A 17,908-nucleotide genomic window follows, 5' to 3' on the forward strand; every position below is an offset into this window, starting at 1 on the left:
TTTTTTGGAGAACTGAAGCAGATGAATAAAAGTGGAAGAAGAGAAGCAGCTTTGTTGAGTTTGCAGTTGGATTGTAAAAGGATATGGGGTGCTGCTCTATTTTAGCGAGCCCAATGGAATGCAAAAGAAGAAGAGTAAGGGATCATCTAGAATCAAATCGCTCTCCTCTGGACAGCATCAAGACTTTTTAGGGAGATTTTTAGTGTACCACCTCAAACGTGAACAATATTCTAAAGTTGTGAAGATTTGGGATTTGTAACTATAGCTGGATGGGAAAAACTATTGTCTCAAGCAGAAAAGGATTCACAGTTTCTTAATCACTGAGGAAGCTCTTGGTGTGATATACTTATGCCAGGGAGATCTTCTCTGGACTAGTTTTATGTTGAGCCCATTCAAGAAGGTTGGTTGATCAACCTATAGTATATTAGTATCGTGCATGGGTAGTGGGTTGGGAAAGAAGGTACTTGTTCGCATTTGATTTGAGTGACTGTATATTGTATTCCTTGGTGAACACAACAGGGGAAGGTTGTTCCATAGTACAGTAGTTACAGGGATGGAGGAGGAGGAGAAACTTGTTCTGTGGGTTTCAAGATGCACTGTGAATGGATGTTGAGCAGCAGCTGCATGTGTTCCAACGAGCTTAGTACTATGTGGGGGAATTATTGATGCTATTTCAGATGAACATTTTCTATGGAAATATTTGTAGAATACACATAGAGAACAATCATCTGTGCAAAAGTAGAGGGGGTGAGTTGGTAAGAGATGGGTTATTAATAAATCTGATTACTCTCCTCTATATTGAGTCAAGCATTTCAAGGGAGCTTTTGGGGATCCCACCCAATATGTAAGAGCAGTATTCAATGGCCAAGCAGATTTGTGATTTGTATAAGGTGTTCAGGGGTAGAGTAACGTCTTGAGCCAAAGAGAAATCTTAGTTTTTTAGAAGCTGAGGATGCAATGGTCGTGATATGTTTATGTCTGGAGAGGCTTGATGTCAGGTTAATTCCAAGAAGAGCAATCTCAAATTGTCTGGAAATTTGGGTGTTGTCAAAAATAATACTGGGAGAAATTTTTTTTTTTTTTTTTTTTTTTAATAAAAAAATATTAGCATTGAAATTGACTAGGTTATCTGAATTCCCCCCCCCCCCCATTCGAGCATGGCTTGGAGATCAGAATTGAGGGCAGTGGTGGTTGATGTTCTGTAGGTTGAGGTGAGTTGTGTAGAGTATGGTTTATTAGTGGTTTCTGTATTATTGAAGATAAGGTCCTTTTGTGAGAAAGACTATGAATATGATGAAATTATCCTTGTACTCAAGATCTTATATATTGGTTGTAGATCTTAAGTGATATAATGCAGGATTTATTTAATTATTAGGAGTAACTTTTTTTTTTTTTTTTTTTTAATGTCGGGCCATTTTACGAGAGGTTGGCTGGTCAACCTATAGTGCCGTATATAGGTAGTGGGATGGGAAAGGAGAAACTTGTTGACATTCGATTTAAAAGCCTATTTATTGTATTCCTTGGAAATACATCATGGAGAAGACTGTTCCACCACAGTTCAGCAGTAGCAGGGATGAAGGAGGAGGAAAAGAAACTTTTTCTGTGGGTTTCAAGGTATACTGTGAAGGGATGTTGGGCAGTGGCTGTATGTGTTCCAATGGGTTTAGTACAGAGTGGGAGAATTATTGATTCTGTTTCAGATGAGCATTTTCCATGAAAATATTTATAGAATATACAAATTGCAGAGACTAAACTTCTATGTGAAAGTGGGAGAAGTGGGTTGATAAGAGATGGATCATTTATCAGTCTAATTGCTCTCCTCTGTGAGCAATTAGACTGATAAACCAACTCCAAATGTGAGAACAGAATTCAATATGTGATTCGGATTTGTGATTTGTACAAGTTAACAGCTGTTTTGAAGTGAAGTAACATTTTGAGTGAAAGAGAAAGCCTAGTTTTTTGGAAGCTGAGGATGCAATGGTTGTGATGTGTTTATGCCAGGAGAGGCCTGATGTCATGGTAATTCCGAGAAGAGAGATTTCATCTTGTCTGGGAATTTGATTGTTATCAAAAATAATAGTGGGGGGGGGGGGATGGTTATTTTTTTCTGGGAAATAAGACAGAACTGGGTTTTACTAGCGTTGAAGTTGACGAGGTTATCTGAGCCCATTGGAGGATGTCTTGGAGGTCCAAATTAAGGGAAGTTATGGTTGATGTTCTGTGGGTCAAAGTGAGATGTGTAGGGTAAGGTTTATCAAATGAAAGGGAGGAGTGCAATGTGCTGTCATCTGCAAAACTGTATTGGGTTGGAGGTCAACTGAAGTAGAAGGAGGAGGGTCGGTGAGAGAACTGAACCTTGTTTGACCCCAGCATTAGTTGGATGGTGGGAGCCATCTACCACCACACATAGTGTGTGTGTCCAGGCAGAAAGCTGGCAAGCCATCTGCAGAAATCCTGAGACAGTCCAAATGATGGAAGTTTGATTAGTAAGCCTTTGTGCCAGACCCAGTCAAAGGCTTTAGAGATATCAAGTGCAACTACTTGGGATTTCCCAAATTTTTCCATGGCATATGTCCAGAAATGGGTGATATGAGAGCAGATCACCTATTGATTGGCATCGACAGAATCCGTACTAGTGGTCGCTTAATAGCTGGGTACCTTCAAGGTGGAGTAGGAGTTGAGAATTGATGGTTTTCTCCATCACTTTAGATAGGATTGAAGTGAGTGAGATAGGGCGGTAGATGGCAGCGATTTGTCATCCTCTTTGGGAATGGGTTGAATATAGGCCAATTTCCAGGCTTTGGGATATGTGTGTGTGTGTGTATATATATATATATATATATATACATACATACATACACACACCAGTGGAGTAAGAGACAGGATAGGAGTCAGTTCTGCTGCACATACCTTCAGGACAATTGGAGGAATGCCATCAAGGCCAGGAGCTTTTGTCTGTCTAATTTTGACAACAAGTTTATGATCTCTTTCTGGCAAAAGGATATAGGGGCAGTGTATGTTGGGCAGTTGGAATGACCGGGGGGCGGGGGGGGGGGGGCATTTTCCATTATCAGTTATGCTTGCATTGGAGGCAAAGTGGGAAGCCAGGAAATTAGCTTTTTCTGTGGGTGATGTTGCAATTGAGTCATCTGGGTATGATAAGGGTGGGAGTAGTAGGGCAAAAGTTGCGACCAATTGTTTTGGCATGAGACCAAAAGGCGTGACTGCTGCTAGGACAGGCTGCACGTTTCCTGCTTTTTGCCCATTCAAATTCTGTTTTGGAATCATTGATAATTTTTTTGCATCTGTTTCGGGCTTCGGTATAGGCATTGAAGGAGGATGGAGTTCTTAATTTGAGCCAGTTGTGGCCAGAATTACCCAGGGAGGCTCATTACATTCACTGTATATTTGGAAGGGTCATAGGTAAGGAAGAGACCTAGGGTATTTGGGTTATCTAGTATTCTGGTCGGCTTGTGAACATACTGACCAGAATTGTACAGATCCTGTACAACTGGAAGAGAAAAGTCAGTTGGTGTTATGGACATTAAAATCACCTAGGAGGATGATTTCACTATTGGGAGAGTGGGACTGGAGAAAATCAACTTTTGAGGAGATGAAATTAAAGAGCTCGAAGTGGTTGGTGGTATTAGGAGAGCGATAGAGACAGCAGATGAATTTAACTGAGTGGGGGGGGGGGTATTTTTAACCAAAGAAGGTCAAAGTTGGGCGATTGTAGGTTAGGTGCTCTCTGGCAGGGTATGTCAGAGCGGATATATGCGCATACGCACCACCCTTGAGTCGAAAGGAGTTAAATAGTGTATAGTTTGGATGGTTGAGATGGATAGTGCTGGGGAAAGGTGAAATTTGAGTTGATGTTAAGAAGAGTAGGCGGGGTTTGGTTGACTGCAGGTGGTTGTGGACACTATTAAGGTTGGAGTTGAGACCACAGATGTTGGTGTAGTGGATATGCAAGGGTCTTGCACGTTTCCTATGCAGTGCTTGCACACTCGTCTCCTTGGTGGCTATTAGTGGCATCACTTGGTTTTTGCACTAGTTTGGTGTTTGTAGTCTATGGTCCAGCTGTTGTCTCCATTTTGGCATTTTTCTTCTAGCTGTCTTCGGAGTTGGCGTCTTTGTTCCCTTTGTGCAAAGGTTAAGTCAGGGCGAGCACGTACACGCGATTGGGGGCAACTGTCCTTTAACTTGCTATATATCGCCGTTATTAATTTGGATGTGTTTGTCGGTGTATCGTAGATCACTTTCACGAGACGTGGAAAGTTCGTTCTGTCCTTTCTTTTGTTTATGGGTCCAAAACTATGACATTTGATGCTATTCCTAGGATCAAAGTTGCATTCACCTGCTAGTTTGCTAACATCTTCTTTTAAAGATTTACCATTTTCCTCCAGAAAGTACAGAATAATGGCATTGAGTCTCATGTTTTCGGCCTCGAGCGACGCGTGTGCCATTGATGCGATTAAATCTCGGAGTTCATTTGCGAGTACAGATGCACTTGCGATCGTTCACTCGTCATCGAGTATCTCAAGCTTTGTTTCCAACTTTCGGATTTTGAATGAGAAAGTATCAATCGAGTTATTAAGGTGTTGTTTGAGATTTCTTTTTTATGAGAAATAAGATAGTATTTGGTTTTATTAGCAACGAAATTGACTAGGTTATCTGAACCCCCCATCGGAGGATGGCTTGGAGATCAGAATTGAGGGCAGTGGTATTTAATGTTCTATAGGTTGAGGTGAGTTGTGTAAAATAAGGTTTATTAGTGATTTCTGTATTATTGAAGATAGGGTCCATTTGTGAGAAAGATCATAAATATGATGAAATTATTGTTATTATTAAATTGAAATTATGAAATTTTTAACTGAGTGTATTATCTTCAGCAGAACTATAAATAGAATTATTGGTAAGTGAAAGAAGATTGTTGATGTATAGGAGAAAAAGGGTCAATAATAGAATAAAAATTTTTAATCTTTCATCAAAAAATAAAAGGTTACACCAGAAGAGTTGCAGCCTGGTCATTCACATAGGGAAGGTAATGAAGATGTGATTGTGGAGGAAGATTTGGATGAATATTGTCCTGTTTTATAGTGGAGTAATGCACAATACAGTTTATAAGGTTTAAAAATTAAAATGATAGTATACTTTTTATTAAGTCCCTAACCCCTATAACTCTGTTGATTTAATGTATCAACTTAAATTAAATGTATCCTGCCAGATGGAACAGAATCCTGATGTAAGGTCAAGAGATGACTGTATATAAAATCAAGCCCACACACACTAAAGATTGCAAAACCTATAGTACCTCAGCACCATGTGTGGGTAGAAGGTGAAGAAGAAAGAAGGAATTTGATGTGTTTCTTGAACATTTGGAGGTTGTGGTTTTTGGGAAGACAGAGTGGGGAAGGGTGTTTCAAAGTACAGAAGTGAATATAATGAAAGAAGAGAAAGAGATGTTGGTTTGGTAAGTTTGAATCTGGAGAGTAAATGGATGTTGAAAGTAGTTGCTTGCATTCCTTCAGTTTTGAAAGAAAGTTGAAGAACGATGGTAGCTGATTCAACAGAACATTGTCCATGAAAATGTCTTTAGAGGAGGTACAGCAGAAGAGAAATCATCGTTTGACTTGACTTGTTGTGGATAGCATCAGGCATCCTTAGGGAGGTTTTAGGTGCACTACCTCAAATGTGTTGGTGGATTTGGAATTTATACAGTGTCAGCAGTTGTACAAGTAAAAATTAGTCTTAACAGAAAAGTACATCTAGAATTTTGAAGGCTAATGAAGCTATGGTTGAGATTTGAATATTATCAAAAATGAGGGAAAGTGAAGCGAGATCTGTTATGAGACAGTTCTGTGTTTAAAGTCCTTGCATTGAAGTCTTATAGTTATCCTTACTTCACAGAAGAACTGCAAGGAGATGGAGAAAGGAGACTTTCTAATTTTGAATGAGTTGTTCAAGAAGAATATTCTACTAGCCTATTTGTGTATTGAAATTATATAAAAAGTTATTTCAAAAAAAAAAAAATGGTGTAATTTTCATACTGTTATAAATGCCATTTATTGGTATATATTTTATTTTTATTCCTTTTATTTATTCTTATCTCAACGCTTTACTTATTTCATCTGCCTTACAAACTCCTCTTTTATATACTTCCTTATGTGTGCCTTACTCAACCCCACCCAGGAATGCTTCCTTTTTGGACATTGGCAAATTTAAATTTTATTGCTGCACCAGCCAGAGTCCTGTAATATGGGCTTATTCAAATTCAGGGAATATTCCTAGGTTAATTGGCATTCATTCTAATATACACTAAATACTGGTACTAATTGCAATCGTGGCCAATAATCTATTACTCAAAATACTTTCATTAAGTTTCCTCCTGCTATGGTTCTAAATTTTTGGAAGTGGTAATTTGAATTCTCAAAATCAGGCATGAGTCAGGCATATACAACAAAACATGTTTATTGGAACAAATTACACTTTACAGCTATAATTGGATACTAAGCTTTTCAAAATCTCTTGTTAAGTTAGTTATTCAATGCTAAATCAACAAAACACTTAAAGATCAAAATGCTAATCACACACAAACTATAAAATATTAAAACTAGCTAACTATGTTATTCTAAATCAAACTCTTATTGCATGCTACATTTAAAGACATTCACAACCCGTTACTATTCTGGTATAGATCATCTACAAAATTACAAATTCACATATAATCTCAGTCGCATGCAGCTAAAATTTCACTCCTGACATTCCTTTGTTCAGCAGAATTACTCTATCTCAAATCACAAATTCTTATTATAGTCCACTATAAATTGTCCGCTTACTATAATTTTAATATTAAATTCTGTCTCATTCAAACATATAGTAAAGGTCTTTACGTTACCCAATCTTTTTCCGAAGGTCTGTTAACAGCCACGTGTTAATCGGATCCTCCTTCGATCGGTCGCTTCTGCATTAGGCTTATGACTACGTCGTCCGTTTTACATTCTTCCAGACTTTAACATCTCACCTCCTCGATACAGTGTTGTCTCTGCTCCTACTTGAATGGGACATCCAGCGACTGGCATAATTTCTGCGTAGGCCTACGATTCACGTGCTACTCGTCGTGGAATCTTGTTCAGCATACTCAGTGTGCCTGTCCACTATCCGGCATTATGGGACCCTCTTGCTCGTCCCTTCTCCATCCACTAGTCAGGAATCCTCGAGGAGAAGTCAGGAACAACCAGAAAAAAGCCTCGCATTATCGTGTGCATTGCCTTATATTTCATCCCTTCTTTTCCACACGACCCTTCGTTTTCATGCCCTCAAGATGATCCTCAAAGTCCTAGCTGCCTTTAGGTGCTGTATTCTAGGGAATCGTGTTTGCGGCATTACGGCCGATACGTGCGTATTTAACTCAACCTTTGCACTGGTACTCTTAACTTCTTTGGCGACTTACTGAGTTTAAGACAGCTTAATGGGACAAGATTATACTACTTTTTCCTTATTACAAATTCATTAATCCGATAATCCTTCAGTTTAGTCTTCAACTACCAGATTTTTCTAATGCGATTTACATGTTATTACAAAACTTCCTATACAACAAAGATTCAGAACTGTGTGCTGTTAACTAGGTATTATCTGAGTTAGCCAAATTCTCATGTTAGATTCTGAATGAATAGTTTCTTAAATTTTCGTCCATTCAGGATCTAACAATACTAAACAAAAGTACACAATTTGGGAGTTTCTGTACTCTGTGTGTGTTGCGTGATTCTTGCCTATTATAAGTCATTTATAGATGTCAATAGGAAGATAGTAATAACTTTCATGTAGTACTATTGTATCTTGTACATCCCTCTTGAGGATACATATCAGGAATTTGATAATGATATCTTTATCATTAGTATGTAGTGCACCAGTTGTACAGTGAAATTTTTATGATGGAAGGATGTTAGTTTAGATTTTTTTTGCATGTTCTTGTGTTGCCAAGAAACTCAGATGGTGACTCCTACTGTTTAAAAAAACCGGAACATTCAGGTTTATTTATTAAGTTCATTTTCATCATAATGATATCACAAAAAAAATGAAATAGTTTCTTAAAACATAAATTGTGTATTTTATCAAATTTAGTAATAATCATTGAGTGTTAGAATCAAATTATTTAACAGTTGGACATTGTAGCTAAAGCTACAATGTATATTGTTTTTAGTATGTATATTGTAATAATTTCTAAATTGTTCTTTTACCCTTTCCCTATATAGGATATTGTTCTTAAGACAACAAACAAAAGAATTAGAAGACTGGAAAAGTCAGAACACTTTTATGTCTAATTCCTAGTAAATATTGATAATTATGAGTTGCACAAGGGATATTTTCTGAAGATAGCTTTGTGGGGAACAAAGCTAAGCAGAGACACCAAGGACAAGACTATATGTACTTGTGCTTATGCAGAAGCCATTGTACTGCCGTAAGGCAAATAAAATTTCAGTTCTGAATTGTTACTCTAATAACTTGTGGTCACTGCTCATTCAGAAGATATGGTAGTTTGTGTACTTGAATTCTAAGACAAAACATTTTGTAGTTTGTTTATATGATCATGTTAATTTGTTGGTATATGCACTGTGCTTATGTTTTCATTTGTGAAATATCACGTTTACTTTTCACGTTGTACATAGAATGAGGTTAAAGGGGACCTATTTCGACAACTTGAGATATTCGCACCATCAGATCAGACATAGCTACATGAAGAGGTGACTAATGTGTATGCATAGAAGAAAAAGTAGTGGACTCATTATTCCCAGTAGCTTCAAAATAGGGTTTTATTTTTGTTTGTTTCTTTTTTTCCCACTCTCCATATAACCATTGAAGGATAATTTGTGCTTTGTAAAGTCAGAATTATAGGTTACATTTAGTAACCGATAATTCCATTTAGATGATTACTGACCAAAAAGTTGAATGATCAAAATATTTTTTTTTTTTAATTTAAGTCAGTTTTTACCTGCCTTTATATATGCATCAGATACAAAAAAAAAAAAAAAAAAAAAAAAATATGAAATAGAGATGAGTGGGAAGCAGCTCATTGGTGATGTGGTGACATTAATGTACAATATATCCCAATATATATTTGGGGTTCACTTTCCCTGCATTGTGTTTTGTGTACATACACATATGTGAATGCATAAGGAAAATAATAATAATAAAGAATATGAATGCTTTCATTAGACGACCTGTTTTTAGAATATGATATAAATTAGCGCTTCAAAACAGTTTCCTATTGTATATTACTTTTCTGTCTATAATTATCAAATATCACATGTAACATCCAAGAGTTTAAATTAAAATGTTATTTTGAAAAGTGGACTTCTACTTATAACTGAAACATGCTAGTTTATTGATGAGTGTTTTAGGGTTTGTAAAGCAGTAAATAAAATATGTTGTGATTTTGTCATTGAACTTGAAAGGATATTTCATTTTGTACACCTTTTAATAGTTGAGATATATTCTGCAATTTAAAAATGTAAAAGTACTCCTCACTGTTTCTTAGTTGCATTAATTAAAAAATGAAAAACGTATTTATATTCCTAGACTATATTATAACAGCTTTTATGGCTTTCTGATTTTTATTATGTGAAATTGGAACCCCATTTTGATTGTGTGTGTTAAAATACAAATACAATAATGAAAATAATACAGAAAAAAACAAAAGCATATTAGTAATAACATTAAAAGTAATCTTGTAATAATGATGAACATTGAGAAAAATTCATAACTAAATTTAGTTAGAACTTGCATTATTAGATATGATTTGGGACACAAGTAATTTGCAGCTTTCAATTTCTTTGGAAATTATTCCTATCATCAAATAATGTATTAATAATTTATTTTAGTAAATTTTGATGATGCATTCTCAAAATTTTGTCTCCAAGTAATGTGTGGATAAAGTTTCCTGTCCAGATCTCTTGTTATTAAAACTGAATTTTCTTGGGTAGTTTTAATCATACTTTATTTTTAAGTTACATAACTCATTCTGAGGATTCATACTATAATTAGCTTGAAACACCTATAAACCCTTAATTGCTTAAAATATACTTTCTGCAAAATTAAATATGTGAACAATTATGCTCATCACGCTTTGATTCAGAACTGCCTGATCTTGAAGCTCTTAACACTGATAGCAAAATTTGATTGGTAAATTTTCAGATAAAGCAATTTGTTTCACATAATGTTTTTGCTATGTTAAGAATGTCAGTATTTCCTACCAATCCGTATTTGATAACTTTGTATATGCATGAAAAATAGACAGAATATAGAAAAACACAAGTTAAAATTTATTTTCATTAATTTCATAATTCAATTTATTGATTTAGATTCTGAGAAAATGTTTCGCTGTCATTAATGTTAAAATTAGATCAGAAACCATAAATGCTAGAAATATGAAATATGTCTGGGATATAAACATAAATTCATTTTCATAATTAAGCTAACTGTATTTAATGCTGTGATGTGGGCCGTTTTCATTATCCAGTCTAAGAATAGTTTAATTTCTCTTATCTTATTTTGTTTGTAAAATATTCTTCACAGTATATTAAAATGAGCATAATTGCCTCCTGTGTAAAAAAAAAATAATGGTTCTCTCTCACAGTGTTCCTTTTATCATATAAGATAAAATGACATGAGAAAAAAAATTATTTTTATTAAACACTGATTGTCATTTATATATCTTAAAATGTTACTATACTTTATTATTATGATGGACTTTTGGAATAAATAAACATAAAATTGAAACTGAAAATTTGGTACTATTTTCATGGAAATTGTTAAAATATATTTCACAGACCTTATTATCATTTATATATATATATATATATATATATATATATGTTTTTCTTTTTTTCTTATGGAATGCAGAAATGAAAGAGTTTTAAAAAATTGGTTTTATTGGCAACTTGATGTATAGCTGCCAAGTAAAAAAGAAAAAAAACAGTTCTGGCTTGTGAAAAAAAATAATTGCATATATTCTCTATTTTACACAAAATAATTGTGTAATAACCCAAATATCTTTTATAGTTGTTCATTTAAATCTATATTAACTTGATTTCTTCCATGAATTTCCAGATAAGATTATTTAATATATGTATTGATATTTTTAATTTATTTGATCTCTTAAATAAGATTAAATTCCAGCTGGACACTTTTCTTTCAGACAGCTGATGCTGTTGTGGAGATTTAAAAATACTTTTACTCTTTTTTTTTTTTTTTTTTTTTTTCCCCTGGTGTTTGTTGCAAAATTATTTATATTTAATATTGGAAATAAATACTCTTGTATTATTTAGTATGGCTTTTTTTTTAAACATAATTTATCTAATTTTGATAGGCTCTTATGCAATACATAATATTTTAAGTGTGTAGGCATTTAAATATTGAGGTTTGAAAAAGTAGTTCATTTTGTCAGATTTATTGAATACTCAATATCACTTTAAAGAAGCAACAATGTCATATTGAGAAGTTGTTCTTTCTAATTATAAAATTTGATATAAATCATTTACTGAATATTGGTGCTTTTACTACTAGATCACAGAGTTCTGTAATGTTGCACTTTGTTTTTATGTATGTATATTACAAATAACACCTTATTAAATTTTTCCTCTAGTAACCAACTACCAGTATAAGTATATATATTACTGCATCTTATTTGAAAATTTAACTACAGTGGAATGAAATTGTGAATGATTCCAGTTTGCAGTGATCTATGTCTGATCTAAAACGTTTTTTCTTTTTTTTTTTTTCTGTTGTTGTTGTTATATTTTTTTAACTGTTTATATTCTAGCAAGAGCTTTGAAACGATGTCACCATTCTGGGGGAAAGTAAATAAAACATGTCCAAGAAATGGGGGGGGGGAGATGTATAAAATAGTTATAAACATTTTTATACATTTGTTGTATTATCTGCATTTTTTGGGTGTCCTAATATTGATAGATTGCATGATTCATGAAACTTCATTTTCTCCTGTTCGTCTTTGTACTGTAAGCCAGTAAGTTGTGTCTGTTAATAAACTGTAAGAAGTGAAAAGAACTTTGGAAGCGGAAATTTTAAAGCGAAAGGAGAAATGAACCATTAAAAGTAGTGACCATATCCAAGTTTGTTATATAGCACTTGGGGGTTTCTGTTTGAAGTCAGTGCATTATTCTTGTGAAACTCTTCTGTATATAGAGGTGCACTGACTCCTCCCAGAAATATAGATATTGCCTTTTAGGTTAATTTATTCCACCACGGAATGACGTTTAGATAACAGACTATGTTCTAACCTCAAGCCTCTGCTTTCCTCTGTATGTAAACATACACTTTGTGAGTGGAATAAAGTTGCCTGAAATAATATATCAGTATGAAGAAAGTTTTCTGGTGTGTATAAAATAGTCATATTGTCTCTCTCTCTGTTTCATTTCTTTTGTATATGCACAAACAGTAACACATTATTAAAGTATAGAAAAATAGAGAATGTTGAAACATAAATGGTAATTATGAGCATTATAATTAAGAATCACATTTTACTCAATTTTAAAAGACATAATATATAATGCCACTTAGAAATGCAATTAAAATTTGTTTTCTGGTAAGGCAATGCCAATGCAGTAATTAATAATAAACTTAGTTATTATTTTCCAGATTTATGGCAAATTCCTGATTGGAATTTGTTATGTATTTATTACTGAAAATGTAATGTCATTTCATTCTTTAGTTACTATTCCAGTGGCGACGAACTTTTTTTCTAGGAATTATGAACTCAGATACAGCAGTATAATTTCCTGCTATAAAATGATGGAATTTTTCATTCCACAGAACAGACAAAACAATATTATCATTATCAAATTCCTGATGATATTGGTGATAGTACTAGCATTACATGAAAGATTTACATTATTACTAACTTCCTGTCAGCAGTTTTCCAACAAAATCTGTGGTCTCCAGTCTTTAATCAGCTGTTTTAACCCAGCTCTCAGATCCATAATGTCGGATCTTATATTTCTTTCACCTATGGCACTGCATCAGTCAACATCTTAATCTTGTGAGCTTTTTTTTCACCTGCCATCAAATTTTGTTTTGCTAACCTTTCCTCTCCCATTCTCTTTGCATGACTAAACCATCTGAGGTTAGCTCAGTTCACACAATCCTGGATGCTAACAATATCAAGTTCCTAATTCCTTGTGTATTATGATACTGCCATTGATGGGGTTCACTTCTCCAACTTTTCATCCAGTGTTTATTTCTAACCCAGTTCTCCATAATTTGAACTAGAGTTGAAATGTTTTTCTTATTCAATGGGTTTTCCATTCAGGTTGCAGCTGATGTTTTCAATGTTCCTGACTGTTGTCATAGTTCTGTCTTTTTATTGCAATTATTCAGTTAAATAATTGCAAACTTATACTAGATTTATTTATAACATCATCTGCATAAAGAACTGAGATTACCATCTCCAGTTTTGATATTAGGCCTAATACTACTTTCCTTCTTAATGTGATTTTTATAGATGATGAATAATAGTGGCAATAGTGTGCATCCTTGTGACATGATTGTATGTCAAACCATCTTGCGCATCAATCAGTTTTAACTGCTGACAAAGTATTGTTCAATGTAGCATCCTTCTACATCTGCAAAACTTAAATACAGATCCTTGTTTTATATACTCATGATTTCTCAATTATTTGTCTTAAAGGGAAAATCTGATCCTGACATCCTCTTTTTGGCCCAAACAACCCAACATATTCTCCAAGTTTACCTTCCACAATTTTTCTTAGTCTCTTAAGTATGCTTTCATTAATCTTACTTGGAGCAGTCAATAAGGAAATTCTTCTGTAATTTTCATCTTGTGGTTACTATGAGTACTCTACTCCAGTCATCTAGAAATTGCCCTTCTGACCGTGACTTCTAGATTATACTGTGCACTGTAAAACTATTATACTCCATGTTTGAACATTTCTGGTTTAATGTTATCTACTCTAGCTGCTTTTCCACATTTGAGGTTTTTTGATGGCTTTTTCTGTCATTTAGCAGTATTTTAAAGTAATTACTCCACACATCTAGAATATTTTCAGTTTTCATTTCACCATTATCATCTCTGATTCTTTTTATAGTACTGAAACAGTCTTCCTATGGCTTGGTTAATTACTTTTGGACAGTGCTTTGCTTTCTTACATTTTCTTCAACCTGCTTATTTAACTTCTTGAGTCCACCATGGAGGTCTGATTTTTCTACCCATCCAGACAACTTCACAACATTCAGCTTCTGGCTAATATCAATGTTTTCATAAGAATGCTACTGAGTATCTGAGGATTGGTTCTTGGTTTCATACTCGTTTTTTTTTTTTTTTTTTTTTTTTTTTTTTAAATAAGGTTTGTGTTTTAGATGACATTTTGCCTCTAGGCAAAATGTCGTAATGCTGTGAAGTTTCATCCTGCTCAGAACAATGGTGAAGATATCACTATTAACAATAACAATCGATGAGATATTAACTTACAAAATTGAATAAATTTCATAAACAAAAAACTTCCTCAATAGGTTAACATTTCTATTAAGGTGTAAAGACAAATGGTGTCCTCGTTTTTTAAGATCGAGCTACGATTAAATGTGCATTAAGAATTTATGAATGCAGAGAAGTAGCATTACTTAAAGAATGTATAGCACACACAGGGTCTGTCGACTTCTTTCTGTCAATATCCTTCAGGAGCCTCGAAGTTCTACTGATCTTTTCCAACACCCATTCATTTGTATGTCTTTCAGTATATGATATCCTCAACAGCCTTCTGTAATAGCACATCTCAAAAGCAGCTATCCTTTTCTTATCTGTCTTCTTTAAGTTCCAAGTCTTGCATCCATAATTTGCTGTTGGAAAAACAGCTGCATCCAAAATCCTCAACTTTGTTCCTGTGGAGACAGATCCATCCTTTTAAATTTTAGACAAGTTTCTGACCATTGTTTTAGCCATTCCTGATCTTCTGAACAGCAATTCTTCACATAAATAATGGATCCCAAGTACTCAAACTTGCTGACTTCCACAATTCTTTCCCGATTAAGGTACACTTGTTTCTTAAGAGCTTCCCTGTTTGTATTTCCTTTGGGAACCATAATCTTTGTCTTTCTAGGATTGAGTTGAAGTCTGTTTTGGGGATATTATTTGTATGAATTTTTGCTTGTAAAACTATACCATAATATCCAATTTTGGAATCTTACTGGGAGAGATTGCAAAAATGTAAACCATAGGAAAGGATGTTCATTTCAGAATCAGGTAACATTTTGGAGGACTTAACTATTCTATTGAGTGGCAGTCTGTCACTGATGTGGTTGTTCCTTTCTGCAGTGCGATCCGAAAAATGGGGTCGTGGTGGCCTGGCTAAGATCCGTTGGCTTGTATAGTGTCTAAGGTAGCCCTGGCATTCCACTCCCAAGTGCAGTCATTGCTTGCCGGTCAGTAGGCATCCATGGTGGCTGGAGAGCTCTGGCACTGAACTAAATTCCTCCTGAGAATGAATAATTTTTCATCCTCTTGTTTGTTAGGGACCCTTAACAAGCTCCAACCCCAAAGTTCAGAGAACTATCAACTGAAAAAGTAGGAAAAAATATATCAAAAGCTGCAATAAATACACCACTTACAGTCAGTATGTGAATGGCCAATTAGAAAAATGTCACCGTTCTTCATTCCAGAAGGGTTTGGTAGATCTTTGAAGCAGTGCAGTAGCACAATCAGAAAAATTACTCCATGCAACATTTGTTGGGGGAATACTAATCACACTCACCCTGCACACAACTATTCCAGAGGTGTAATATCTGAGTGATCTCCTTGATGTTCCCAGTGAAGAGGTATGTTCTGAACTCAGGGACCAAGGAGTGACAGTCATAAGATGAATAGTGATACATTATTTTGGTCATCCAGATGAGCAAAAATATCAGTAGGAGCCAGATGCTCATCCCTCAGGATGAGCATCTGGCTCCTACTAGAGACATCCTTACCTTTAGCAAACCAAAACCACCAATGCCTGATGTGGCAATAGGCACAGGTAACAGAGCCATGACAGGCAGTCTGAGAATGACCATATTTCTGACATTTAAAGCAAAAAAAAATGGGTTTGGGAGAGGTGCTGGACAGTTGAGATATCCTTTTTTGACAGATATTAGTGGTTTTGGTTTGCTAAAGGTAACGATGTTTCTAGTAGGAGCCAGATGCTCATCCCTCAGGATGAGCATCTGGCTCCTACTGATATTTTTGCTCATCTGGATGACCAAAATAATGTATCACTATTCATCTTATGGCTGTCACTCCTTGGTCCCTGAGTTCAGAACATACCTCTTCAATGGGAACATCAAGGAGATCACTCAGATATTACACCTCTGGAATAGTTGTGTGCAGGAAAAAGTATTCCATTCAACATCTATCAGAAATATTGATCACGGTCATCTCACACAAAACGTTCTAGAGGTATAATCTCTGAGTAGGACCTTGATGATGTTCCTGATGAAAATGTATTCTCCAAACTCGAGGGATGACAGCCATAAGAATCCTAATATGTAGGGATGGGAGTCTGGTTCCCACCTTGCCTTTAACATATCACCACCATCTGTCAAAGCAGAATGTCTTAACTGTCCAGTACAGTCTATATCCCAAACAACTTACAGTTCTTTACATGCCAGAAATATGGTCATTCTCAAACTGCTAATGGCTCAGCCATTGGTGCCAGGACAGTTCAGAACAGGAGAATGCTCTGTGAGGGAAACCACTTGACATACTCCCGAGCAGGCCAAAGGTGGAACAAAAAGGAGATACAAAAGTTAAAAACAATGCATTGCAGCAGGAGGGGTAGTGGCAACATACACAACAGTAGCAACATCTGCTTAACCCTCTTATGCTGAGAAGGCAATGGTAAAATAAATGGCAGTTGGGACATTGACAAGGATGTTGATCCTGCCTTACACATTCCTGAAAAATGACTTGCTATCTCATTTGAACAAATGAAAGAAATCATTGACTCACTCCTGGAGATATGCCTAAAAGGATCCTCTACTCTACATGAAAATCCTCTTCAAGGATCAAAAGCATGCATCTAGATCAGGCCTGCACAACTTGATTGTCTTTGAGGGCCAAGGGCCAGATCACTTTGGATCTAGAATCTTCCACTGCAGCTAAACTTAAGTAAATTTGTTAGTAGGTCTACAGTAAATACTAATTAATATGCATATTTAAATTTTATAGAGAGTTACAATTAAAATTATTTACAAATAGATATAGTTGCAAAATTTCTCAATATTAACCACTTAAACACAAAGTTTACTAATAATTTCACTGAGAATATCACATTTATTCTTAGTGAAATATATCACTTAAAGATGAACGCTATTTGGTTTTGTGTTCAAGTTCATGACCGAAAATGTTTGTTCACAAGTATATGTGCTCCCAAACATACAAAATACCTGATAGGAAATATCCAACAAACTTATATTTATACAGATCCAGAATAGAGTAAAACTTGTAAACTACTCTCCCTATGCTTGATCTGATAGTTTTCAGAACACTGGAGATCAATAACTTCCATTTGGAGTTCGACAGGTAGATTTCCTGACAAAAAATGAATCCTCAATCACTTATGCGGACTTCATCTTCATTACTCAATGGCATTCTTTTCTGAAACTCCTCGCTTAGAAGTGATATGTGCTTATATTTTCCACCCACCATTGAATGATGTTCTGATGGAATATTCTGTCCACAAGTTAAGAAATGTGACATATCCTCCTTAGCAAGTTTGTTTTTAAACAAACAATTTCATTTTGAATGCCTTTATAAGAGACATTAACTGAAAAACAAACTTATTTTTTCCTTGAAGCTGTAAGTTAAGGTCATTAAGTGACCCAAAATGTCACAAAGGAAAAA

At 35.0% G+C, this 17,908-nt stretch overlaps 1 protein-coding gene across 3 annotated transcripts in view; it reads left to right on the forward strand.

Moving 5' to 3' along the window:
* wcy (WW domain-containing adapter protein with coiled-coil wacky) overlaps positions 1 to 10,844 on the forward strand; it is a 257,173-nt gene extending 246,329 nt beyond the window's left edge. For all 3 annotated transcript variants that reach the window (XM_090413481.1, XM_090413500.1, XM_090413489.1), the window contains one exon: positions 8,256 to 10,844. In XM_090413481.1, coding sequence (XP_090269607.1) covers positions 8,256 to 8,331 — 76 coding nt within the window. In that variant the 3' untranslated portion in view covers positions 8,332 to 10,844. The remainder of the gene's footprint in view (positions 1 to 8,255) is intronic.
* Positions 10,845 to 17,908: the final 7,064 nt, after the last annotated feature.

The sequence above is a fragment of the Typopeltis vanoorti genome, chromosome 2, assembly GCF_054136105.1.
Source record: "Typopeltis vanoorti isolate ZY-2024b chromosome 2, IOZ_Tvanoo_1.0, whole genome shotgun sequence".
NCBI lineage: Eukaryota > Metazoa > Arthropoda > Arachnida > Uropygi > Thelyphonidae > Typopeltis > Typopeltis vanoorti.